This window comes from Coregonus lavaretus, assembly GCF_964263955.1.
Source record: "Coregonus lavaretus genome assembly, chromosome: 23".
Lineage (NCBI taxonomy): Eukaryota > Metazoa > Chordata > Actinopteri > Salmoniformes > Salmonidae > Coregonus > Coregonus lavaretus.
In genome coordinates, this window is record NC_140010.1 from 23,044,694 (window position 1) to 23,072,163 (window position 27,470).

At 45.1% G+C, this 27,470-nt stretch overlaps 1 protein-coding gene across 1 annotated transcript in view; it reads right to left on the minus strand.

The window, feature by feature from the left end:
* Positions 1-27,470, minus strand: part of LOC311098936 (beta-1,4-galactosyltransferase 2-like) — a gene marked incomplete at both ends in the record, with an annotated part of 124,696 nt that overhangs the window by 36,881 nt on the left and 60,345 nt on the right. The window contains 2 exons of the mRNA XM_084139490.1: positions 1,156-1,278; positions 2,408-2,595. Coding sequence (XP_083995616.1) covers positions 1,156-1,278; positions 2,408-2,595 — 311 coding nt within the window. The remainder of the gene's footprint in view (positions 1-1,155; positions 1,279-2,407; positions 2,596-27,470) is intronic.

The following is a 27,470-nucleotide window of genomic DNA, read 5'->3' on the forward strand; positions in this document are numbered from 1 at the left end:
AAGGGACGATGGACGGGGCCATGTACCGTCATATCTTGGGTGAGAACCTACTTCCCTCAGCCAGGGCATTGAAAATGGGTCGTGGATGGGTATTCCAGCATGACAATGACCCAAAACACACGGCCAAGGCATTAAAGGAGTGGCTCAAGAAGAAGCACATTAAGGTCCTGGAGTGGCCTAGCCAGTCTCCAGACCTTAAACCCATAGAAAATCTGTGGAGGGAGCTGAAGGTTCGAGTTGCCAAACGTCAGCCTCGAAACCTTAATGACTTGGAGAAGATCTGCAAAGAGGAGTGGAACAAAATCCCTCCTGAGATGTGTGCAAACCTGGTGGCCAGCTACAAGAAACGTCTGACCTCTGTGATTGCCAACAAGGGTTTGCCACCAAGTACTAAGTCATGTTTTGCAGAGGGGTCAAATACTTATTTCCCTCATTAAAATGCAAATCAATTTATAACATTTTTGACATGCGTTTTTCTGGATTTTTTTGTTGTTATTCTGTCTCTCACTGTTCAAATAAACCTACCATTAAAATTATAGACTGATCATGTCTTTGTCAGTGGGCAAACGTACAAAATCAGTAGGGGATCAAATATATTTTTCCCTCACTGTATCACCTGAGCTAGAGGGAAGGTGGTAGACGACAAGAAAGAGCGATCTATTCTACTCTAAACAAATGTCAGTGAAATTACTAACTGCTGCTCTGTGTCCTCTGCTGTTTGACACAAACGTACACTTTGAAATCAGGACCGTCTGTGAGCTAGCAGCATTGTGACAGAATGTGGTCGGGAAGAACAATGACATTCTATCTGGACATTCAAGAAATAAGTATTTCAATGATAAAGTAAAGGCCAGGCATACATTTTGCGTTTAACAAGACATGTAGCTATGCCTACTTCACTCTTTTAATACCTTATCTGTGCCTTTAGAATGTTATCAGCATTAAATAATTCAAAACTGTTAAAGTACAGCTGTTAAAGTAGCGATGAGTGATACTGTAGCAAGGACATTGGTCTGAGAGTTATTCTACCCAATATGCAAATTACTGTATCAGCTCTAAACTAAATATCAAATAAAATGACTGCACCATTCATTTTCTGGTATGGTGCTGGGATTGATGGGTGTTTTTTGGAATATTTCTGCCATGCAGCCTTACCTGTTATAGATATCGTCATCCTCTCCTCCCCAGCCCCAGTACTCGTTGGGGAAGCCATTGATCTTGAGAAACTGTTTTTTGCTCAGCCCAGAAACCCCGCCAAAGTACCCCGCGTAAGGAAGCCTGCAAGAGGAAAATAACTGTCAAAGCATTGAGGCAGTTGTCAGATTTGACTTTCACTCCAGATCCTGGCATTTAAAAATTATATATATATAGTACCTGTCCCAAGTTTGGACACACCTACTCATTCCAGGGTTTTTCTTTTTTTAAACTATTTTCTACATTGTAGAATAATAGTGACAACATCAAAACTATGAAATAACACATGTAGTAACCAATATATTTTATCATTGAGATTCTTCAAAGTAGCCACCCTTTGCCTTGATAACAACTTTGCACACTCTTGGCATTCTCTCAACCAACTTCATGAGGTAATCACCTGGAATGCATTTCAATTAACAGGTGTGCCTTCTTAAAAATTAATTTGTGGAATTTCTTTCCTTATTAATGCGTTTGAGCCAATCAGTTGTGTTGTGACAATGTATGGGGGGTATACAGAAGATAGCCCTATTTGGTAAAAGACCAAGTCCATATTATGGCAAGAACAGCTCAAATAAGCAAAGAGAAACGACAGTCCATCATTGCTTTAAGACATGAAGGTCAGTCAATACACAAAATTTCAAGAAATTTGAAAGTTGGTGGTTCCAAACTGAGCAATCGGGGGAGAAGGGCCTTGGTCAGGGAGGTGACCAAGAACCCGATGGTCACTCTGACAGAGCTCCAGAGTTCCTCTGTGGAGATGGGAGAACCTTCCAGAAGGACAACCATCTCTGCAGCACTCCACCAATCAGGCCTTTATGGTAGAGTGGCCAGATGGAAGCCACTTCTCAGTAAAACCTGACAGAGCAGACCTGCAGAGAAGAATGGGAGAAACTCCCCAAGTACAGGTGTGCCAAGCTTGTAGCGTCATACCCAAGAAGACTCGATGCTGTAATCGCTGGCAAAGGTGCTTCAACAAAGTACTGAGTAAAGGGTCTGAATACTTATGTAAATGTGATATTTCCGTTTTTTATTTGTAATACATTTGCAAAAATGTCTAATAACCAGTTTTTGCTTTGTCATTAATTGATGATGAAAAATAAATTTTTGAATACAGCTGTAACATAACAAAATGTGGAAAAAGTCAAGGGGTCTGAATACTTTCCGAAGGCACTGTACATGAGAGTGAGAGTACATAATACAATTGATCTACCTGAAGCCAAACTTGTCCATAGCGATGGCAAAGTGTCGTGGTTGGTCGTAACAGTGGTAGAGGTTACGGTCGTCCATAGGGATGAGGTCCACATCGCTGAAGATGAAGCAGTCATACTCTGCATCCTTCAGGGCCTCAGTGTAGCCCACGTTCAGGAGCTTGGCTCTGTTGAAGGTTTCCTCACCAAGCTGCAAGATAACGTAGAAAAAAAAACTGGTCAGAAACTGATGGACGCTCAGATTTAAGTGAATTCAGTTACATTTTGCCATAGTTCATAACGGGTTCTGAAGGGTGTATTTGCAAGCCTCAATTTATTGTGTTGATAAATGTTCCCGTCAGACCATGTTGTGCATAGGGACAGTATAGACAGAGGTCCATGTTGTAAATAACTCCACAGGAAGAATGGCCTTCAGTAGTTGTCTGGCAACTAAAAATAAACAATGTTATGTAAAGAAAAATGACGCATCACAACATGCTTCGCTTATTTTGATTACAGATCCCAATCAGAGTGTCTCAGGTCAAGTACCGTATCAGTTTTAACATTTGAACTCATAATCTAGTTCAACACATAATCCCTTGTAATCCTATAATACTTGAGATTCAACCAAATAATCCTCAGGTAAAATCTATTGTTACAAATCCACTGGCACTGGCATTCCAAACATGAACTATATTTGAGGAGACATGGGGTTTTGTAAGCACATTAACTTGGTACAAACATATCACTGATGACAGTTATCAGTAAAACGAGACCAACAAGGTCAACAGACACACCTTTATGACACCAGATTTTTATTTTTTTATTTTTTTTAACAAGATTTCAACCTATATTGGCTTCATGCAAATCTTTTTTTAGATTTACTGTAGCTAAGAGCTGTACAATACATGAAACGTATTTTCTTCTTATCGGAAAAACTTACTGTACGTCATTAAAAAGTTTATCCTCCCACTTCCTGCAGAGAAGATGATAGAGTGTCTCTCTTTTGCAGCCTCTAGTTCCAATCAATACTTACGTTCATTTTAATATTTTCAAAGGCACAAAAAAGAGAACATTAGAGACTTCAAAATGCGGCTTTATCCGACAGACAAAGACAGATAAGGTAATATATCTTTAAAAAGCCAAATTGCCTTTTTTTCTCCAGTTGGGGAGCTCATTAAACATTATTGGAGTCATTTTTATTGCTTTAATAAGACATGTTCCCCCTGAAACATCAGACATCGCTAGCAAATGGAGCTGTATATCACAGGGCTGTGAGGAACATTCACATCTATAATAGGGACGATATGTCGAGGACCGCACACCCACCATTCTGCCACCACAGAAGAAGAGCGCTGGTGTTAGGATGATAGGATCAGGAGACATGGGTTTCAAATAGATGGTTAGAGAATCTGAATGGGACCTGCTAATTAAGCAATCTCATCACTCAGCACAACAGACATTTCTGGGTAATTCTGAAATATTAATTGTTCAATATTTCATGCATTTCAGCTTCAGATGCAGCTTCAGGCTGGAAAAGGTTTTCATGTTAATTATTGTGTTTAAACTTCACCAGCAGACATAGATCTGTCTGTATTGTCAATCTACAAAAAGTAACCTTCCTAGGATGAAAAGAGACAGGTTGTAGCCTAAAGGTGAGTGGATTTCTTAACCATTGACAGAACAAGATGAGCTAGAAAATAATGTATTTTTTTTTATAATTCCAAAATTCAAACCATAATACACCTAAAATGACTGATGTTGGGGCAGATGGTACTGTCCAATCCACCATTACCTTCAGCCCATACCTGATACACAATCCATCTGTAGAAATTCCACAACTTCCAAGAACAGGAGGAGACAGAGAGGTTACTTTCCCCTCCATCTTACAGTATTGTCCTGTCCTGCCACTCTCAGCCCTGGTGGCTCTTCTCTCTGGCAGCTCAGTGGTGTTCTCACAGCTCTGCCAATCTCCATATACATGCCCTGTGAGAGGCAATTAACACCATTATCTTTATGTGATAATCACCAAGATAACTCATCAGGGCTCTCCCTCTGTAACGGCACTGTGTTACCACGCTGACGCTGTCTCCCTTCAACTCTCCCAGCTGGCTGACCGACTGCAGTCACAGTCAGACGTACCTGGACAGTTGCTATGGAGACAGATTAGGTCCAACACTCAGACCCAGCGATGCCTGGCTCATTCTGAGTGATTGCATTCAGCGTTGTCGGACGGACTGCCGCTGTGCACTGAGTTTATCAGTCCCTAGCAGACTGACCCTATCACCCATTGCTGCTATCAATGCAGGGTGAGGGAGGTCACCAGTGAGAGCTAAATTAGATTGAGGGCCGTCACCTACCGACCGTGTGTTTGTGTGTGTGTGTGTGTGTGTGTGTGTGAGAGAGTGTGTGTGTGTGTGTGTGTGTGTGTGTGAGAGAGAGTGTGTGTGTATGTACGTTTGTGTAAGGGAACAAGTGGCATAATAAGGTAAAGCATGAGACTATCAGATAAAACTCAAATATGCATTCTGTTTTAAGATGATACACTGTTCAAGTTCTAACAACCTGCTGATGTTGTTTTTGTAAACTACAGTATCTTTGATTTGGGGGCGTGATCTCCTCTTCACATCAACATCTGGAATTCAAGCACACTCATCAAAGCCCCATTAGCGGTTGCTTTCATAATAACCATATTCCACCATAGCATTGGCTTTATGAAAGGCTCTTTCAAGGGAGTGGTGCTGGCTGGCGAAGTGCCAGGCTAACTCATTTACAGTAATGAATCAGGGCTATCGAAGCAAAGACGATTCTCGTCATAATAAAGGCTAGGCACTCCGGAGGATTCAATTGGAGGTTCTCTTTGTCTCATCAATAGCTTTACATCACACTGGAGGAACATGACAAAACAGCCATAAAATACTCTGCGAGACACAAGACATGGACAAGCATGCAATTATCTCATGGCCACTGAGGCTTACAGTACATGTACACACATCGATCCGACAGAATGTTCTATTCTGATGTTGTGCTGCTGCATAGGCTGCATAGCTGGTCGAATATAGTGTAGAGAGACTGCAAGTAGTATGGGCAAGTCAATATCAAATGGCTTGACATACTGTGCCTATCTATCTTATGATGAATGCACTAATTGCATCATCAGTCATCCAGGCAGTGACAGCCAACCAGGACTGTCCTTCACTCACTGTGTGGTCCTCAAATGGCTTCTGCCAACATGTCCCTGAATTAGACTGAGACAAGCAGCACTCAGGTCATGGGGAGCAGGTGGTAACTGCCACTTTACGAAGGCAGGAGTCACAGGAGTCAGACGCGCCAAATGATCACTGAGGTGGAAAGAGAGAATCTACTGCACCACTCCCAACAGTTTGACAAGCTGAGCCAAGACGTTCTACCTTGTTGCATTATTAGGAGGATGTTCCATGTTAACCGGGCCAGGGCCAGAGCCAGGTGCCTGTGGATGAGTCTCTGGGTGGGTGATGCTTGGCTGAGTCACGCATAGTGTTGATGGCTTCAAATCACTTTGTATTAGGAGCAATGGGGTACAAGCTACCTCGCAATAATACTGACGGAGGCTCCTCCAATCCCCCAGTCACTGTGAGTTATACCCCCGTTCGTTGGTGTTATTGCTGCTAAGAAAATAAAAAAACTTTGGGGCTTCTGCTGTGTAAGCATGCACGACAAACCCTGCTAATTTGATTGCGATGTTCTCGTATCTGTCCGGATGCATCAAGCATACATGGCATGCAAAGACCGCTTATCCTCCCATTTACTTTTAAGGCAACTCTCCACATGCAACTAACTGGATCTCATACGAGCATGCCACAAAACATTTGGAAATATCTATTTTCTGCTGTGGTATTGGTATACAAGAGATATTGAATGAAACAAACCACTAGCCTACATGTGGTTCACATCAGCAGAGAGAGAGAGAGAGAGAGAGAGAGAGAGAGAGAGAGAGAGAGAGAGAGAGAGAGAGAGAGAGAGAGAGAGAGAGAGAGTAGAGAGAGAGAGAGAGACCTCATAACATGGATTGGTGCTGTTTTGCATGGCCTCGTTGATCAACTGACAACATTATAGGATAAAGAGAATTATACCTGTTAGTTATACCTGGCCTGGTTTGATATTGTAATAGACATCAGCAAAATGGAGAAGTCTCCAACTCATCGGCTGTAGTTTTATTAATACACCATAGCTTCCACGTGGGCTCTGTCCCAAATGGCACTCTATTCCCTACAAAGTGCACTACTTTTGACCAGGGCCCATAAGTCTCTGGTCAAAAGTAGTGCACTATATAGGGAATAGGTTGCCATTTGGGACACACTCTTAGTTATGAACTGGTGCAGTGGGATACTGATAAGGCTTTTACTGGGCCGACAGAACATAAATCACCTATTTTTAAATAAATGTGGTTGATGTTACATAAAGAGATAGTGCCTTTATGATGTATTAGGGATTTTAAAGCTGTTGTTTATTCATCACCATACATACAGGGTAAATACATGTTGTTGAGACAGCGGTAGGCAAGGGTGTCATGCACCCTGTGATGAGGTGTGAATGACGGAGTCAGGCGCAGGAGGTAAAACACCAAAATCCAGAATTTATTCAGTGTACATGAATAAAGCGCAGCAAGCGTCAAAACGAAACTAGCACAAGGGAAAAATCCACCTTGACTACATACAAGGAAAGAGTTCAACCGAGCTACTCACTCTCACAATGAACAATCACTCACAAAAGACAAGGGGGCAGAGGGAACACTTATACACAGACTAATGAGGGAATGAGTACCAGGTGTGTGTGATTGACAAGACAAGACAAATGGAGTGATGATAAATGGAGCGGTAGTGGCTAGTAAGCCGGTGACGACAAATGCAGAAACCTGCCCGAGCAAGGAGGAGGGGCAACCTTGGCTGAATTCGTGACACACCGATTATTTTAGAGAGGGCACAAAGTACGTGAGAATGGAGGGGGTTGGAGAATTTTGCATTTTTCAAACACCTGAAACAGCTTTTTCCTGCAATCTAGAGCCATAATCATAATGCCTAATTCTATGTAAAAATATGTCTTTTTTTCTGCAAAGGTTATCTAAGCATACCTCTTTACCTGTTCAATTGCCATTTTAATGAGGATGTCATTCTGACTGTTGTAAATCACACATCTCAATATAATGCACTAACATGCCTAGGATATTACATCCACATTTCAGCACATTACATGGGATCATAATTAATACAAAAATATCATGATATTATCATAAGATGTCAGATTATATTTAAACCAACAATTTGTAAAAGCCCTTGTGCCCCATATGGGCATGACGTCTCTGGTGGCAGGCTCAGGGTATGGGGTGAGTGGAGGGGATACCGCTGTATCATTAGGAGATAAACGTCACTCGCCATTACCTCAGAGTGAAGTATACGCTATGGAAATGTGTGTATGTGTGTGTGTGTGTGTGTGTGCGTGTGTGTGTATGTATGTGCATGCAGCACCAGACCACACAATAGATTAGGACTCGGAGCATGCTGTCTAATAAAGAAGATGTCCTTGCCAGTACCATGGTCTACATAGAAGAACACTTTATCTGTTAACTTGAAAATGGAAGGAAGCTGAGGAAGATCAGCCACATGGGGAGTGTGTGTAAATCCCTAATGTGGCCAGTCAGATAGCCTGGCGGACGATAATGCAGAGCCTTGGTCAAAAGTAGTGCACTATAAAGGAAATAGGGTGCCATTTAGGATGCATCATATCTCTGAGGATGCAAGGGACACAAGCATACATTTACATTTACATTTTAGTCATTTAGCAGACGCTCTTAACCAGAGCGACTTACAGGAGCAATTAGGGTTAAGTGCCTTGCTCAAGGGCACATTAACGTCATTTAGCAGACGCTCTTAGCCAGAGCGACTCACAAATTGGTGCGTTCACCCTATAGCCAGTGGGATAACCACTTTACAATTGGGGGGGGGGGGTTAGAAGGAATACTTTATCCTATCCCAGGTATTCCTTAAAGAGGTGGGGTTTCAAATGTCTCCGGAAGGTGGTGAGTGACTCCGCTGTCCTGGCGTCGTGAGGGAGCTTGTTCCACCACTGGGGTGCCAGAGCAGCGAACAGTTTTGACTGGGCTGAGCGGGAGCTATGCTTCCGCAGAGGAAGGGGAGCCAGCAGGCCAGAGGTGGATGAACGCAATGTCCTCGTTTGGGTGTAGGGACTGATCAGAGCCTGAAGGTACAGAGGTGCCGTTCCCCTCACTGCTCCATAGGCAAGCACCATGGTCTTGTAGCGGATGCGAGCTTCAACTGGAAGCCAGTGGAGTGTGCGGAGGAGGGGGGTGACGTGAGAGAACTTGGGAAGGTTGAACACCAGACGGGCTGCGGCATTCTGGATGAGTTGTAGGGGTTTAATGGCACAGGCAGGGAGCCCAGCCAACAGCGAGTTGCAGTAGTCCAGACGGGAGATGACAAGTGCCTGGACCAGGACCTGCGCCGCTTCCTGTGTAAGGCAGGGTCGCACTCTCCGAATGTTGTAGAGCATGAACCTGCAGGAGCGGGTCACCGCCTTGATGTTGGCGGAGAACGACAGGGTGTTGTCCAGGGTCACGCCTAGGCTCTTCGCACTCTGGGAGGAGGACACAGCGGAGTTGTCAACCGTGAATAGATAGGGCTTAATCTCTACCAATACGGCAGCAACGATGCCCTCATCTAGAGAGGGGAAGAGGGACCAGTAATGCTACTCACATAATCAGAGGGGTTCCTTCCTCAGTCCTTCATCTCAGATTCACAGAACATTGCAACGCCACAGACTCGTATCACATGATAAGTCACAGTGTGGCTTCACGCAGGGCTAGGCCAACCAAATATGATGCTAGACCAAACAAATATGATGCTAGACCAACCAAACATGATGCTAGGCCAACCAAACAGGATGCTAGGCCAACCACACATGATTTGTTTCTCTTCCAGGATGGAAGGTGGAGAGAGGTGATATGAGAGGTGATGGACTCCTCTCTCTGTGGTGGATGGATGGCTTGCTGTTAAAAGACTGGTGGGTTCACAATCAACTATGTCCCCTGAGCCGGAAACAACTCATTTGTTTTACTGTAGCATGTAGACTAGATCTATCCATCTGATGACATACAAGTATCTCTCTGCTGTCTCTGTTTGATGAAGATCCCAGCAAAGGGATTTCGCCCCTATCTTTTCCATTTCCATTTTAGAGCATAAAAGGTATTTGATCCCCTGCTGACAAAGAAATTATCAGTCTATAATTTTAATGGTAGGTTTATTTGAACAGTGAGAGACAGAATAACAACAACAAAATCCAGAAAAACACATGTCAAAAATGTTATAAATGTATTTGCATTTTAATGAGGGAAATAAGTATTTGACCCCCTCTCAATTAGAAAGATTTCTGGCTCCCAGGTGTCTTTTATACAGGTAACGAGCTGAGATTAGGAGCACACTCTTAAAGGGAGTGCTCCTAATCTCAGCTTGTTACCTGTATAAAAGACACCTGTGCACAGAAGCAATCAATCAATCAGGTTCCAAACTCTCCACCATGGCCAAGACCAAAGAGCTCTCCAAGGATGTCAGGGACAAGATTGTAGACCTACACAAGGCTGGAATGGTCTACAAGACCATCGCCAAGCAGCTTGGTGAGAAGGTGACAACAGTTGGTGCGATTATTCGCAAATGAAAGAAACACAAAATAACTGTCAATCTCCCTCAGCCTGGGGCTCCATGCAAGATCTCACCTCGTGGAGTTGCAATGATCATGAGAACGGTGAGGAATCAGCCCAGAACTACACGGGATGATTTTTTCAATGATCTCAAGGCAACTGGGACCATAGTCACCAAGAAAACAATTGGTAACACACTACGCCGTGAAGGACTGAAATCCTGCAGCGCCCGCAAGGTCCCCCTGTCAAGAAAGCATATATACATGCCCATCTGAAGTTTGCCAGTGAACATCTGAATGATTCAGAGGAGAACTGGGTGAAAGTGTTGTGGTCAGATGAGACCAAAATCGAGCTCTTTGGCATCAACTTAACTCGCCGTGTTTGGAGGAGGAGGAATGCTGCCTATGACCCCAAGAACACCATCCCCACGTCAAACATGAAGGTGGAAACATTATGCTTTGGGGGTGTTTCTCTGCTAAGGGGACAGGACAACTTCACCACATCAAAGGGACGATGGACGGGGCCATGTACCGTCAAATCTTGGGTGAGAACCTCCTTCCCTCAGCCAGGGCATTGAAAATGGGTCGTGGATGGGTATTCCAGCATGACAATGACCCAAAACACACGGCCAAGGCAACAAAGGAGTGGCTCAAGAAGAAGCACATTAAGGTCCTGGAGTGGCCTAGCCAGTCTCCAGACCTTAATCCCATAGAAAATCTGTGGAGGGAGCTGAAGGTTCGAGTTGCCAAACATCAGCCTCGATACCTTAATGACTTGGAGAAGATCTGCATAGAGGAGTGGGACAAAATCCCTCCTGAGATGTGTGCAAACCTGGTGGCCAACTACAAGAAACGTCTGACCTCTGTGATTGCCAAGAAAGGTTTTGCCACCAAGTACTAAGTCATGTTTTGCAGAGGGGTCAAATACTTATTTCCCTCATTAAAATGCAAATGTTATGTGGGCAGCTTGTCTCTCCCTTTTCTGTTTCCCTTCCTCCTTGTTTTGTCCCCTCTGTGTCTGTTGTATCTGTATGTGTGTTTGTCCCCTTTATGTGGGTGTGTCTGGAGTGGATCAGGGGGCGTGCTCAGGATCTGCCTCTCCTGTGCAGCTGCGGGTTGTTTCCAGTGATTCCTGCCTACGCAGCTGCATCCTATTCTCTCATCAACCTGCACTATTAATTCCGGGGCATGGCTCTCCACCGGCGCCAGATCGTTGTTCTTACCAGAGCGTTCGGACATACCTCCCAACCTGCCTGCCTTCCTGCCTGTCGGTCTGCCTGCCTGCCTGCCTGCCTGCCTGCCTCAGCCTCTCCTTCCTCTGGAGCCGACTAGCCCACTCTGTTCCTTTACTTCAGTTGTTTTTTGGACTAAGACAATTTGAACTTTTATTAAAATATTTTTGTTTCTTCCACTCCCTTTGTCGTGTTTGTTTCTCTGAGTGCTGGGTTGAACCATAGCCTAACAGAACGATCTGGCCATGGACCCAACAGAGAAACAGCACGGGGCAAACGAAGACAGCTTCCAACAAGCTATCCAGGCTCAAGGAACGTTGCTAGGACAGCATGACCAACTGATTCGGACTCTTTTGGAAAATAATCATCAACTGCTGAACCAGGTGACTCAGTTAACTACACAAGTCTCTAAATTGTCTGTTATCAGTTCTCCATCTCTCTCTGACCCCCAGTTTGATGCACCCCAAGTTGGTTCCTCGGACATGATGCAGGCTTCGTTCTATCGGGAACCCCCTGTCACGTCGCCTGAACCGTTCAATGGTGAATTGGACAAGTGCCGGGGATTTTTGCTTCAGTGTGACTTGATTTTTCGGCAGAGACCACTGTCATTTTCTACTGATTCCTCTAAGGTACATTATGTTCTGGGGCTGTTAAGAGGGAGAGCTCTGGTTTGGGCTGAGGCTGTGTGCTCAAATCAAACTTTGACTGGATTGACTTTCTCTGATTTTTCTGCTAAATTGAAGACTGTTTTTGACCATCCTGACCATGTGGGTAATTCCTCCAAGATACTTTTTAATTTGAGGCAGGGTTCTAACAGTGTGGCTGAGTACTCTATTGAGTTCTGGACTTTGGCAGCGGACTCCAAGTGGAACAATGTGGCACTTCAAGGAGCATTTCTAAACGGTTTGAATGAAGCCATTAAGGATGAACTGGCTGCTCGTGACGAGCCACATGATTTACATTCTCTCGTTTCCCTGTCCATTAAGCTAGACAACCGGTTGCGGGAGAGGCGTCGGGAGAGAGGTGGTCAGCCGCATCTAGGAGGACGAGTTCCCCAGCCTTCAACCACTCGAGTCTCGCCTCCCCGGAGCCGGCAGCTTCTTGTTCCTGATTCCATCCCGAGCACAGAGGAGGAACCTATGCAAGTGGGTCGAGCTCGACTACCTCCAGCAGAGCGGCAACGGCGCCTCCAGGCGGGTGAGTGCCTGTACTGTGGAGACGCCACACACATTCTGGTTACATGCCCTAAGCGGCCAAAAGACAAGGCTCGCTCGTAACGGTGGGTCTACTTGCGAGCCCAGAGTTAGATCCTGAACCCATCATTCCCCGATTACAAGTACCTGTAACCTTACGTTTCCAGAGTCATTCCCTGCCACTCTCAGCTCTCATAGACTCAGGTGCAGAAGACAACTTTATTAGCCACCAGTTCGTTACACAAGCTCGTATCCCCATGGAGCCACTACCTACCCCCATTCGGGTCACAGCCCTTGATGGGCGCCTCCTCGCAGAGATAACTCATCAAACCACCCCCGTTTCCCTAGTGATTTCTGGCAATCATTGTGAAAGCATTCAGCTAAGAGTTATGTCTGGCTCAGCTACCTCCCTAATCCTTGGCTTCCCCTGGTTGGCTCTTCACAACCCACAAATTGATTGGACACGTCACACCATTCTCAGTTGGAGCACTAACTGCCATTCAGAGTGCCTTAGGTCAGCGGTTCCCCCCACTAAGTGTAACCCAACTCATCCCTCAGCTCCTCTTGATCTGTCATCTGTCCCCAAAGAATACCATGACTTAGCGGAGGTTTTCAGTAAGGACAAGGCTCTGTCTCTACCACCACATAGGCCTTATGATTGCCCTATTGAACTGCTTCCTGGTGCTCCCTTGCCCTCTAGTCGCTTATACAATCTGTCCCGACCGGAAAGAGAGGCAATGGAGCAGTACATTGGTGATTCTCTGGTCTCGGGCATAATCCGTCCCTCGTCGTCTCCTTTGGGTGCAGGTTTCTTTTTCGTGGAAAAGAAGGACAAGTCGTTACGCCCCTGTATCGATTTCAGGGGTTTAAACAACATAACTGTTAAAAACAAGTATCCCCTTCCACTCATCAACTCTGCTTTTGAACCTCTGCATGGCGCCACAGTTTTCTCCAAGCTCGACCTCAGGAACGCTTATCACCTTGTCCGGATCCGAAAGGGAGATGAGTGGAAAACCGCTTTCAACACTCCACTGGGACATTTTGAGTATTTGGTCATGCCCTTTGGGCTCTCAAACGCCCCTGCTGTTTTCCAAGCCATGGTGAACGATGTTCTTAGGGATTTTTTGAACCGTTTTGTCTTTGTATACCTGGATGATATTCTTGTTTTTTCCAAGTCACCCGAGGAGCATGAGTCACACGTCCGTCAAGTCCTTCAACGGCTCTTGGAGAACAAGCTGTACGTCAAAGCAGAGAAGTGTGAGTTCCACAAACAGTCTACATCGTTCCTTGGTTTCATCATTGAGAGCGGGCAGGTGAAGGCGGACCCCGAGAAGATCCGGGCAGTGACGGAATGGCCCATACCCACCACCCGTAAGCAACTTCAACGATTTTTGGGCTTTGCTAACTTCTACCGTAGGTTCATTAAGGGTTTTAGTAAAGTGGTGGCACCCCTTACTAGACTCACATCCCCAAAAGTCCTTTTTCTGTGGACCCCTGAGGCGGAGCAGGCGGTAGGGGTTTTGAAGGAACTGTTTTCCACCTCCCCTGTGTTGATACACCCCAATACCTCTCTGCAGTTTGTTGTGGAGGTGGACGCGTCGGACTCAGGTGTGGGAGCAGTCCTCTCCCAGCGCTCCCCCACTGACCAAAAGCTTCACCCCTGTGCTTTTTTCTCCAAAAAAATTGTCACCCACAGAACGGAATTACGACGTTGGAAACCGAGAACTGCTGGCGGTCAAGCTAGCACTGGAAGAATGGCGGCACTGGCTGGATGGAGCTGAACTGCCGTTTGTGGTCTGGACAGACCACAAAAACTTGGCTTACATCCAAGCCACTAAGAGACTCAACTCACGCCAAGCCAGATGGGCCCTGTTTTTTAGTAGGTTTAACTTTATTCTTACATACAGACCGGGGTCAAGAAATGTTAAACCAGATGCTTTGTCCCGCCAGTTTGCTGACCCTTCGGAGACCAGCGAGCCTGAGGCAGTCCTGCCTTCCTCATGCGTCGTGGCGGCTGTTCAGTGGGAGATCGAGTCTCTTGTGAAGACTGCACTTGCCACGGACCCGGGACCGGGTGATGGACCTCCCAACCTACTCTTTGTTCCCGAGACGGTCCGGTCTCAGGTGTTGCAGTGGATTCACACCTCCCGTTTTGCTGGTCACCCTGGGATGAGACGCACGTTGACGCTGCTTAGGATACATTTTTGGTGGCCTTCAATGGAAACTGACGTTCGGGCTTTTGTGGCAGCCTGTTCAACCTGTGCTCGGGGCAAAGCCTCCCATCAGTCCCCTTCGGGGCTGCTGCTACCCCTCCCAGTTCCCAGCCGTCCCTGGTCCCACATAGCCATGGATTTTGTCACCGGCCTACCCAAGTCTGAAGGTAATGATACTATACTTACCATTGTGGACAGATTCTCTAAATCTGTTCACTATATAGCATTACCAAAATTACCGTCTGCCAGTGAGACAGCGGACCTCCTAGTCCAACATGTATTCCGTCCCCATGGAATACCTGTGGACATCGTATCTGATAGAGGCCCACAGTTTACTTCCCGGGTTTGGAAGGTTTTCTGTTCTGCTTTGGGTGCTTCCGTTAGTCTGTCCTCAGGGTTTCATCCCCAGACCAACGGTCAAACAGAAAGAGCCAATCAAGACCTCGAAGCAACCCTTCGTTGTGTGGCTGCTCAACATCCAGCATCCTGGGCCAAACATCTGCCTTGGATAGAGTACGCCCACAACTCCCTCACCACCTCTGCCACTGGTCTTTCACCCTTCGAAGTTACCATGGGTTATCAACCCCCTCTGTTTCCTGCTCAGGAGAAGGAATTGGCTGTTCCTTCGGTTCAGGAGAACCTCCGCCGCTGCCAGAGAGTGTGGCGCGACGCTCGGGAAGCGTTGCTTCGGACCACCGACAGGAACAAGATGACAGCGGATAGGAGCAGGACTCCCGCACCTGTGTTTCATCCTGGTCAAGAGGTTTGGCTGTCGTCTAAGAACGTACCTCTTCGTACCAAATCACGCAAGCTGTCTCCTCGGTACCTGGGTCCGTTTGTGGTGGAGTCCATCATTAACCCCGCTGCGGTTCGTTTGAAGTTGCCTTCAGCCATGAAGATACACCCTACTTTCCACGTCTCCCAACTGAAACCTGTGTCCTCCAGCCTTTTGTGTCCGCCGGCTGTTCCACCTCCACCTGTTCGCCTCATTGACGACCATCCGGCCTACACCGTCAGTAGGCTACTGGACTCTCGGAGGCGGGGTAGGGGTCTCCAATACCTAGTCGATTGGGAAGGTTATGGACCAGAGGAGAGGTCTTGGGTCCCTAAGCGTTTTGTGTTGGATCCTCAGTTGATCACGGACTTCCATCACGACAACCCTGACAGGCCTGGTGGGTCGCCAGGTGGCGACCATTGAGGGGGGGGTACTGTTATGTGGGCAGCTTGTCTCTCCCTTTTCTGTTTCCCTTCCTCCTTGTTTTGTCCCCTCTGTGTCTGTTGTATCTGTATGTGTGTTTGTCCCCTTTATGTGGGTGTGTCTGGAGTGGATCAGGGGGCGTGCTCAGGATCTGCCTCTCCTGTGCAGCTGCGGGTTGTTTCCAGTGATTCCTGCCTACGCAGCTGCATCCTATTCTCTCATCAACCTGCACTATTAATTCCGGGGCATGGCTCTCCACCGGCGCCAGATCGTTGTTCTTACCAGAGCGTTCGGACATACCTCCCAACCTGCCTGCCTTCCTGCCTGTCGGTCTGCCTGCCTGCCTGCCTGCCTGCCTGCCTCAGCCTCTCCTTCCTCTGGAGCCGACTAGCCCACTCTGTTCCTTTACTTCAGTTGTTTTTTGGACTAAGACAATTTGAACTTTTATTAAAATATTTTTGTTTCTTCCACTCCCTTTGTCGTGTTTGTTTCTCTGAGTGCTGGGTTGAACCATAGCCTAACAGCAAATCAATTTATAAAATTTTTGACATGCGTTTTTCAGGATTTTTGTTGTTGTTATTCTGTCTCTCACTGTTCAAATAAACCTACCATTAAAATGATAGACTGATAATTTATTTGTCAATGGGCAAACGTACAAAATCAGCAGGGGATCAAATACTTTTTTCCCTCACTGTAGCTCCTCATGAGACATGCATATCTCTGGATCAACTACAGTACTGTTGGCACTATGAATCCTAAGCTGTGTCCCAAATGGCACCCTATTCCCTAAATAGTGCACTGCTTTTGATCAGGCTTTGGTCAAAACTAGTGCACTATGTAGGGAAAGGGTGACATTTCCGACACAGCCCTACTGCTAGTACTGTGGTATTCCAATTGTTAATGAGAAGACCATCCACAAGACCTTCGTTAAGACCTGCCTATTCATTCCCCTTCACATAGATAGGAGAAATTGAATAGGACTGCCACTCTCTTAAATTAACCTGTTAACTGGAAAAAAAGGATGTTGCTATCCCCCACGTTGACCACACTCATTCCCCCCAAAAAGATACAAATATATATGTTTTGTCATCAGATACGTGCAGTGAAATGAAATGTGTACAGGGTCAGCCTCCTTGCTCAAGGGCACATCAACATATTTAATAACTGTAGCACTAATAATACAGATAATAACTGTAGCACTCTTTTCACTTCGGAGACTTGACCTTACAAATGAACCGTGGTTGGAAGATTTATAACTATACTCCTAGTACCTTCAAGCCTATATACAGTTACATAATTAGAAATGCAGCTACATGTCTGTGAAAATCCTCACTTCAGTCAAGATGAGAACGTCTACACCTGGTGAGCAGCAGTGTTTGCAGGACCACATGTAGTAGTACTATCAGAATGATATGAATGTAAATGAATACTGTACTTGGTCCCAGTGGCGAGCATTGGAACCCGATCATGAGCCTTCAGACTGCTCTCTTTAATTATTCCAAGAGCATCTGTCTTATCATCTCATGTTGCTTTACACCATGTGTTGAGAATCATTAAAATAGAGAATCATCATTCCATTAATGACGAGAGAGCATTGTATAAAATCATGTTCATCATGATGTGTTCCAAGCACAAATAATCTCAATCTAGTCAAATGGTGCGCTGGTAAATATATCCTACCTGGAAAAATCACAACAGATTCTGTGAACTATATCATAATTTCCACTCCTTTCCTCTTTTGACCTCACCCTCTCACCGTCCCCCCCTACTCACAAGGCAGGCAATACGCTTGACCTCATCTTTACTAGATGCTGTTCTTCTACTAATCTCACTGCAACTCCCCTCCAAGTCTCCGACCACTACTTTGTATCCTTTTCTCTCTCGCTCTCCTCCAACACTACCCTCTCTGCATCTACTCAGATGGTAATGTGCCGTCGCAACCTTCGCTCTCTCTCTCCCGCTACTCTCTCCTCTTCCATCCTATCATCTCTTCCCTCTGCTAAATCCTTCTCCCTTCTCCCTCCGATCTCCTGATTCTGCCTCCTCAACCCTCCTCTCCTCCCTTTCTGCATCTTTTGACTCTCTATGTCCCCTATCCTCCCGGCCGGCTCGGTCCTCCCCTCCTGCTCCGTGGCTTGACGACTCATTGCGAGCTCACAGAACAGGGCTCCGGCCAGCCGAGTGGAAATGGAGGAAAACTAGACTCCCTGCGGACCTGTCATCTTTTCACTCCCTCCTCTCTACATTCTCTTCCTCTGTTTCTGCTGCTAAAGCCACTTTCTACCACTCTAAATTTCAAGCCTCTGCCTCTAACCCTAGGAAGCTCTTTGTCACCTTCTCCTCCCTGCTGAATCCTCCTCCTCCTCCCTCCTCCCTCTCTGTGGATGACTTCATCAACCATTTTAAAAAGAAGGTTGACGACATCCGATCCTCATTTATTAAGTCAAATGACACCGCTGATCCTGCTCACACTGCCCTCCCCTATGCTTTGACTTCTTTCTCCCCTCTCTCTCCAGATGAAATCTTGCGACTTGTGACGGCCGGCCGCCCAACAACCTGCCCGCTTGACCCTATCCCCTCCTCTCTTCTCCAGACCATTTCCGGAGACCTTCTCCCTTACCTCACCTCACTCATCAACTCATCCTTGACCGCTGGCCATGTCCCTTCCGTCTTCAAGAGAGCGAGAGATGCACCCCTCCTCAAAAAACCTACACTCGATCCCTCCGATGTCAACAACTACAGACCAGTATCCCTTCTTTCTTTTCTCTCCAAAACTCTTGAGGGTGCCGTCTCTAGCCAACTCTCCTGCTATCTCTCTCAAAATGACCTTCTTGATCCAAACCAGTCAGGTTTCAAGACTGGTCATTCAACTGAGACTGCTCTTCTCTGTGTCACGGAGGCTCTCCGCACTGCTAAAGCTAACTCTCTCTCCTCTGCTCTTATCCTTCTAGACCTATCTGCTGCCTTTGATACTGTGAACGATCAGATCCTCCTCTCCACCCTCTCAGAGTTGGGCATCTCCGGCGCTGCTCACTCTTGGATTGCGTCCTACCTGACAGGTCGCTCCTACCAGGTGGCGTGGCGAGAATCTGTCTCCGCACCACATGCTCTCACCACTGGTGTCCCCCAGGGCTCAGTTCTAGGCCCTCTCCTATTCTCTCTATACATCAAGTCACTTGGCTCTGTCATATCCTCACATGGTCTCTCCTATCATTGCTACGCAGACGACACACAATTAATTTTCTCCTTTCCCCCTTCTGATAACCAGGTGGCGAATCGCATCTCTGCATGTCTGGCAGACATATCAGTGTGGATGACGGATCACCACCTCAAGCTGAACCTCGGCAAGACGGAGCTGCTCTTCCTCCCGGGGAAGGACTGCCCGCTCCATGATCTCGCCATCACGGTTGACAACTCCATTGTGTCCTCCTCCCAGAGTGCAAAGAACCTTGGCGTGACCCTGGACAACACCCTGTTGTTCTCCGCTAACATCAAAGCGGCGACCCGATCCTGCAGGTTCATGGTCTACAACATTCACAGAGTACAACCCTACCTTACACAGAAAGCGGCACAGGTCCTAATCCAGGCACTTGTCATCTCCTGTCTGGATTACTGCAACTCGCTGTTGGCTGGGCTCCCTGCCTGTGCCATTAAACCCCTACAACTTATCCAGAACGCTGCAGCCCGTCTGGTGTTCAACCTTCCCAAGTTCTCTCATGTCAGCCCGCTCCTCCGCACACTCCACTGGCTTCCAGTTGAGGCTCGCATCTACTACAAGACCATGGTGCTTGCCTACGGAGCTGTGAGGGGAACGGCACCTCATTACCTTCAGGCTCTGATCAGACCCTACACCCAAACGAGGGCACTACGTTCATCCACCTCTGGCCTGCTAGCCCCCCTACCTCTACGGAAGCACAGTTCCCGCTCAGCCCAGTCAAAGCTATTCGCTGCTCTGGCACCCCAATGGTGGAACAAGCTCCCCCACAACGCTAGGACAGCGGAGTCACTGACCACCTTCCGGAGACACTTGAAACCCTACCTCTTTAAGGAATACCTGGAATAGTATAAAAGTGATCCTTCTACCCCCCCCCCCCCCCCCACACACCCCCCCCCCCCCCCCCCCCCCATTGTCCCACTGGCTATCATAAGTTGAATGCACCAATTTGTAAGTCGCTCTGGATAAGAGCATCTGCTAAATGAGGTAAATGTAAAAAATAATTGCTGTATGTTATTACTGTAAATCCAATATTGTACTGTTTATTGAATGATTGAGCCGGTGTATTTTTGTTTTTTTATGGATTTACTCTGACCGGCAACATTTGTTTTGGTAAGGGTACAGCGTGGTTAATATAAAACAGAAACATTCTGTACTGAGTATTCTGGCTTCATACCGCACCCATCATAAAATATTGAACATGTGAACAAAGCTATTGATGCATTTGCTGGGGGGTTGAAGGGGGATCCTTGCATGGCAGGATTTCATTCCATTTCATTTCTTTGTAAATTGATTCCACCTGAACTGTGTCAATTCTCAGTGCCCTGGACAACAATGCGATTGGATGGGTGGTAGCCTAAATCCTTCTATATATTTATCTCAGGTCAGTTTATAATTAAAGCATAACAGAAGCTGACCTCAATTTACCAATCCTTTAAAGGTCAAGCAATATGGAGAACAAGCCATAGCTACGTCCCACATGGCACCCTAGTCCCTTTATAGTACACTACTTTAGACCAGAACCCTAATGATTTATGTTAGAAAAATCGAATGTGAAAGTGCACTTAAAACGTATTGTCTACGTCAACTTTGTAGTGCACTATAAAGGGAATAGGATGCCATTTGGGACACAGACCATCTCCTGCTGTGGCCCCTCTAAAGCTGTATATAGCAACTCTCAGTATGGACAGTTTATATGGGTTAAACCCCAGTTCCATAGTCTCAGGATCCCAGAGCAGTCTGCTGCCTGTGTTTCCAATGAGGGTCTGTCCACCTAGACAACCTCACTGTCAGAATGGTAATAACACAACGCATTCTGTCCACCTACAATAGACAACCTCACTGTCAGAATGGTAATAACACAACGCATTCTGTCCACCTACAATAGACAACCTCACTGTCAGAATGGTAATAACACAATGCATTCTGTCCACCTACAATAGACAACCTCACTGTCAGAATGGTAATAACACAACGCATTCTGTCCACCTACAATAGACAACCTCACTGTCAGAATGGTAATAACACAACGCATTCTGTCCACCTACAATAGACAACCTCACTGTCAGAATGGTAATAACACAACGCATTCTGTCCACCTACAATAGACAACCTCACTGTCAGAATGGAGAGGCAACGGCTCTGCAGCAAAACATACTGCAGTATGGACACTTTACTACAAGGAATGGGAGGAGATGCCGTCCATGGTTAGTGTTAACCATAGTCGTATAACTGTTGTTATCACTATGTTGGCATCATTACATTTTTTTTTTTTTCATCATGTATGCTGCGTTTGCAGGATTTTCCTACTGATTTGTGTTTGACCAATCAAATATTTAAATACTAAATTCACTCCCTTCAGTTTAGCAGACCCCAGACATTTTTAGAAGGTTCATTATTAATATCTTACACATTAACACGATTAATAAACTGCATCCAACATGTGCATTACACATTATTAACAACATCAATAAATGTTCCAATAAACATGAGTGAATACTAAAATGTCATTTTGTAAATGTCAAAAGAAGCAACTTGCTCGTTCCCACATAATTGCTGTCAAACAATCACTAAAAGGGGGCACATACACTGAGTGTACAAAACATTAAGAACACCTTCCTAATCAGAACAGCCTCAATTACTCGGGGCATAGACTGTACATGATGTCGAAAGCATTCCACAGTGATGCTGGCCATTGTTGACTCCAATGCTTTCCACAGTTTTGTCAAGTTGGCTGGATGTCCTTTGGGTGGTGGACCATTCTTGATACACACAGGAAACTGTTGAGCACAAAAAACCCAGCAGCGTTGCAGTTCTTGACACAAACCGGTGCGCCTGGCACCTACTACCATACCCCATTCAAAGGCACTTAAATATTTTGTCTTGCCCATTCACCCTCTGAATGGCACACATACACAATCCATGTCTCAATTGTCTCAAGGCTTAAAAATCCTTCTTTAACCTGTCTCCTCCCCTTCATCTACTCTGATTGAAGTGGATTTAACAGGTGGCATCAATAAAGGATCATAGTTTTCACCTGGATTCACCTGGTCAGTCTATGTCATGGTGTTCTTAATGTTTTGTACACTCAGAGTACAATGAGAGAGGACATTAGGCAATTCAATAATTAGTCTTTAATTTCCTAAATGGACCTCATTCTGCTCCAGCCACCAGTAATAGGATTGTGTATTTAAACCCTGGTGTGTGTGTGTGTGTGTGTGTGTGTGTGTGTGTGTGTGTGTGTGTGTGTGTGTGTGTGTGTGTGAATAGCAGGATTTACAGTTAGATGCTGCTGCTTTTACACTTTAATTACCCATCCAATTACACTGAATAAAACAGGGAAGTGCACACACACAATTGAATAAATGGATGAATTGATTCCACTTCTATCTATAAATGACATGGATTTAAGTATGGCAAATGCCATTAGTATAATCTAACAACTAAGACCCAAAGTAGTACTTAGGAGATAGAGGATAGAAGATCCATCAGTTACAGTGACACTAGGATTTCATTAATTACATGAATATGACAAAACTAGACCATTGTATGATATAGTTTTGAGCTTGTTAGATGTGTCCTTTGTTGTGGAATAGATACAAATCCTGGGTCATTAAGATGAATTCAACCCTTAACATGGCTCCCCTTATATTTTTTCAAATCTAACATTAAACAACAACGCAGGTAAGGTATTTCATAAAATACCTCTAAAAACTTGAATCATTAATGCAGCTGTCAAGACAGAGACTATTGAGAACAAATACATGGACTAGGTTGTTTCTCTGCCTTTAAAATAAGTATCTGGTCAATTGTATTGGCAATACAGTCATTATTTGTAGCTCACTGAGTGTGTAGACAACTGTCCTTGATATAGAGAGTGAATATGTGATGTAAATACAAGCAGGTATGAGTAGACCAAGTAGCCTATACTAAATGCAGATATGTAATGGTTCCATTGAGGTTAAAGTCAGCATTTGAAAAGAGATGCTATGCTATTCTGCAGTAAAGCAAACGAGCTATTGAACTGATCTACCAAACCACACAGTCAAGAGCAAATGCAGACAATTCTGAGATCCTATCTGAGTTCCAACCGTATTGGGAGTCATCATCATCATCATCATCATCATCATCATCATCATCATCAATATCCACAAAGTCCAACAGACACCCTACAATCACAGTCAGTCACTGGTTATTCCTGACAGTCATTTTCCATTACTGCTTGATTTCTGTGACTCGTTTTAATTTCAGGGCTACCGACCATCAAGACAACAGCTCCAGTATACCAGACCAGATCCCTATAGGCCCTGGTCAAAAGTAGTGCACTATAAAAGGAAATAGGGTGTCATTTGGGATATAGCCCGAGACCCTGAGAGCGTGATGAGTCAAGTGAATAGAGTAAAGGGCTCTCCTCATCTCTCCTCCTCTCCTCTCCCTGCATGATGGATTAGGAAGGCTGTGTTGGATCCAGCGAGGATCCTTGTCCGTCCCTGACTGGCACTCCGATTAGCTCTGAGGTTGGCATGGTAGAGAGGGAGAGGATGGGAAAAAGGAGAGGAGGGAAAGAGAGAGGAGAGGGAGAGTAGAGGAGAGAAAGGGGGAGAAGAGAGGCACACCCACGGGACATTTCTTCTTTGAAGGACAGCCCATTACATGGTCAGGGTTGAGCGCTGCTGACTGGACCAGCCCTGCATACACAGTGCTGTGATTGTGCTGATGCCCACAGCTCATAGCTCAGCTCTCCCCCCCTGGCTGCATGGCGTGGGCTAGTGTTAGCACCTAGCGGCTGATTGAACTGGCTTCATGGGGTCAAGGTGCCAGACGTCCGTTACTCACAATTAGCCGTGTTCCACTCCAGCGGCTTGTAATTGCAGAGTCAGGTTTCATTGACTTTGCAGGAGGCAGGCTCTCTATACCCCGGTGGTGAAGCCTCTAGGCTGCCGTGGAAGTACAGTATATAGGTTGTGACCTGACACTCCCTCAATAATAAGAACATGTCATGGAAGAGGATATCTGATAGAAACATTAACACACTACTGCTCTACTAAGTTCTAGGTAGGTCTGTCAAAGTCTGTTCAGGCTATGTTTTAAAATGTCAATGAGGTTAAGTGGTCGAAGACAAATTAAGTTTCTCTACTGTATCTCTCTCCTGATTAAATGATTTAGATTTTATAGCCCAGAAACAAACTGTGTAATTTAGTATTAAGAGACCAGAATGGTCACAGGGGTGTGAGGGAAGAAAGCTGAAAGACATTGAGATTGAAGGACGTGTCGAACATCTTGACAAGATGCACTTTGCGGTGGTGCATTAAATTGTTCATGAGAGGCAGATAGAACTTCAGCCCTGAAAGCAGAAACGGCAGGCCAGGGAGTCCTTGAGAAGAACAACATCTGAAACTACACCAATCAATAATATTAATAATTTTAGCTGAGAACTGAAAAGCTCTATTGACAGGATAGCTTTTTCTCACAGATTAGATATTGGAGGGTTTCTTCCCACCTCTACCATGAATTTGATTGTCTAATTTTACCGCTATACAGTACATTCTGTATATTATAACAAGGGGTGTTTGTTCAGCACTATAGGTGTTGATTTTAATGGAGGTTGTTTGGATGTTATCATACATTTGAGGGCTCTGATAATGTACTGTATATAGCACACAGTTCTGATACTGTACATTTGGCCTAGTTCCATCCATGGAGTGTTTAACATATTATATGGGTTTTCTGCTGTTGGCAGCTCATTATTTTATCTCACTGTCTCTGTGATTCTAGAGTCCTCAAGCTTTAGCAGTGGTGCAGAAATACAATCCTGCACCATAACAGAGAGTGAGAGAGATGATCTCCAAGCATAGCACGCTGTGCTAAGGATTATCTTAGACATTCTCAGATCGAGGCGGGAGAGAGAGAGAGAGAGAGAGCGAGAGAGAGAGAGAGAGAGAGAGAGAGAGAACAAGACTCCCCTTCCAACAATACAAAGACAGCAGGAGTACCAGCTAGTATGCGATGTTTAATCTTGCCTATCCTTGGAATTACACTCCACAACCATTGGCATTACAGGGCCATAATATAATATGTTTCCTTCCATTATGTTTTATTTATGACAGGCTCAATAGATTAACAATTGAGGAAGGATTGTTTCAAGGTTTATTACAGAATCCATTAAGTTTACCCCCGGCTTACACAAAGCCCCAGCACCATCAGCATGCTATGGTTTGCTGTCACTCCGAGTGGCACTTATCCTGCCTAGATAAGGATTGCTGGCTTGGCGGAGAACAACAGGCAACCCAAATAACATACATTTTAGAAATTGGAGTCAGGAAGAATGAATCACATTGGAATATGAATGACATTTTCACCAGGTTTTACTGTGATTTGTCAATGTCATTGGAATTAGGCAGGATTTTCCTCCCCTCTTGAATAGCGAAGCTGTCAGACACAGAGAGAGGGGCAAGATTGAATATAACAAAAGAGGCACTGTATAAATACCATGACATTTCAACCCTGTGCAAAAGAGAGAACCCGGCATAATGTGAAGCGACAGGATTCATTAAGTAATTTATGCAGTTAGCTAAATGGAAAACTCTAATACTTAGACTAAATCATGATCCCTTGAACATAGTTTCTATTTTACTCTATTTATCGCTTGACTACCGCATCGAATGGTATCCACATGTAGTCATCCTTAAGATTCCTGGTTACACAAGTTTTGTCTTGAGACTACCATTTTATGATCATCTACCATGTTCATTGAGTTGTATACTTAGTCAGTTGCACAACTGAATGCATTCAACAGAAATGTGTCTTCAGCATTTAACTCTTTAATAATGCAGCATATGGCAATAGTGTACATCAGCTCCCTTTGGGACTTATTCCAAGCAAATGGGTCCCATCATCATCAAGTCCTTGGCCTTTTCTCTTCTTCTTTTTTAAAAGAGTGATAGACTTCCTCAGCCATCAGTGTAGTAATATTGTGCTTGCTCCCACTCCAAGCCCACCAATCATTCCAAATGTTTGTTCCCCGTCATCTTTGAGAGTTATTCACCTCTTTCCCTCTCTTGCCTCTACTCTGAACAGCGACCTCTGTGTAATACTCTGCACTCCAGTTACGAACAACCCAGTTCAGAGTCAGACTGGCTGCCTGTTTCGCTTGGTTGGAGAGTGTGACGCTAGTAACTTTACACTGTCTGCTCTCCGCTCTGCAAAACAGTACGAATGGTTTTTAGAACACACAGTCACAGAGGGCCGAAAGAGTTGTTCATAAGATCGATATCCTATTCCTTGGTCAATTGCACAAACCTCCTCCTTTTCTGCTTTTGCTACTCATACCAGTGGAGAGAGAAAATTGTGCCGGATGAAGAGTGTATCACAATCCCACACTGGTTATTAGACCTGAGGAGGAAAAATGTATGCACTCACTAACTGTAAGTCGCTCTGGATAAGAGCGTCTGCTAAATGACTCAAATGTAAAATGAGGAAAAGGCACCATTAAAAGAGAGGGAGGAGCCTTTCTTTAGTCTGAGCGGTTTAGCAGGAGATTTCTTAAGTCTGCCTAAAAATTATGATTACCGCTTAAGGGGGGCTTGAATTTCTGTACTACTTGGGTCAAGGAAAGATACCTAAAGGCTCATCAAAGATAGAGACTAGAGACAAAATAATTCACACTTTTTGCAATAGATGGGTTAGCTGACAACGTCACAAAAATGATGCACATGCTTCAATGGGGCAGAAGTCTGTGTGTTTTTGTGATTCTGGATGGCCAGATAGCTAGCAACAATGACAAGAAGCTTCCATGTGGTGAATCGTAGTTGGCTCGTTTCAGTTACTTGAATCTTGTTCTTGATACCATATCTAGTTTTGAGGTGTTTTGACTGATGCCACGTCTATGCTAATATGGCAAAAATTCGCTAGCTATCTAACCAACAACTGTAACGATGTATTTGCTCATTGTGCACATTTATTTATGTTTTCAATAAACATTGGAGACCAAATATAGTTTACATGTTGTCAACTATCTAAGCCAACCCTGTCTGTTTTGCCCCATAGTTGCGTACACATCGGTTTTGTTGCTAAACAACCTACCCGTCTATAAGTAGCCATTCTTTTGAAATGCTGAAAGTGTAAAGGTCCATACCATTATGATACTGATATTAAGTAGTCTGCCTCTGAGGACCTCACCATCTCAGGGGTGAGAAATAACCATGTCATGTGTTGATAATCATGAGGAGTTCAGCCTATAGCCTCAGCTTAGATAACATAGAGGGCAGCATACATAAAGCCCTCAGCAAATTGCAGTACTTTGTGCCATTACTATGAACCATGATTTGCAAACCATGCAGTTAGTTAA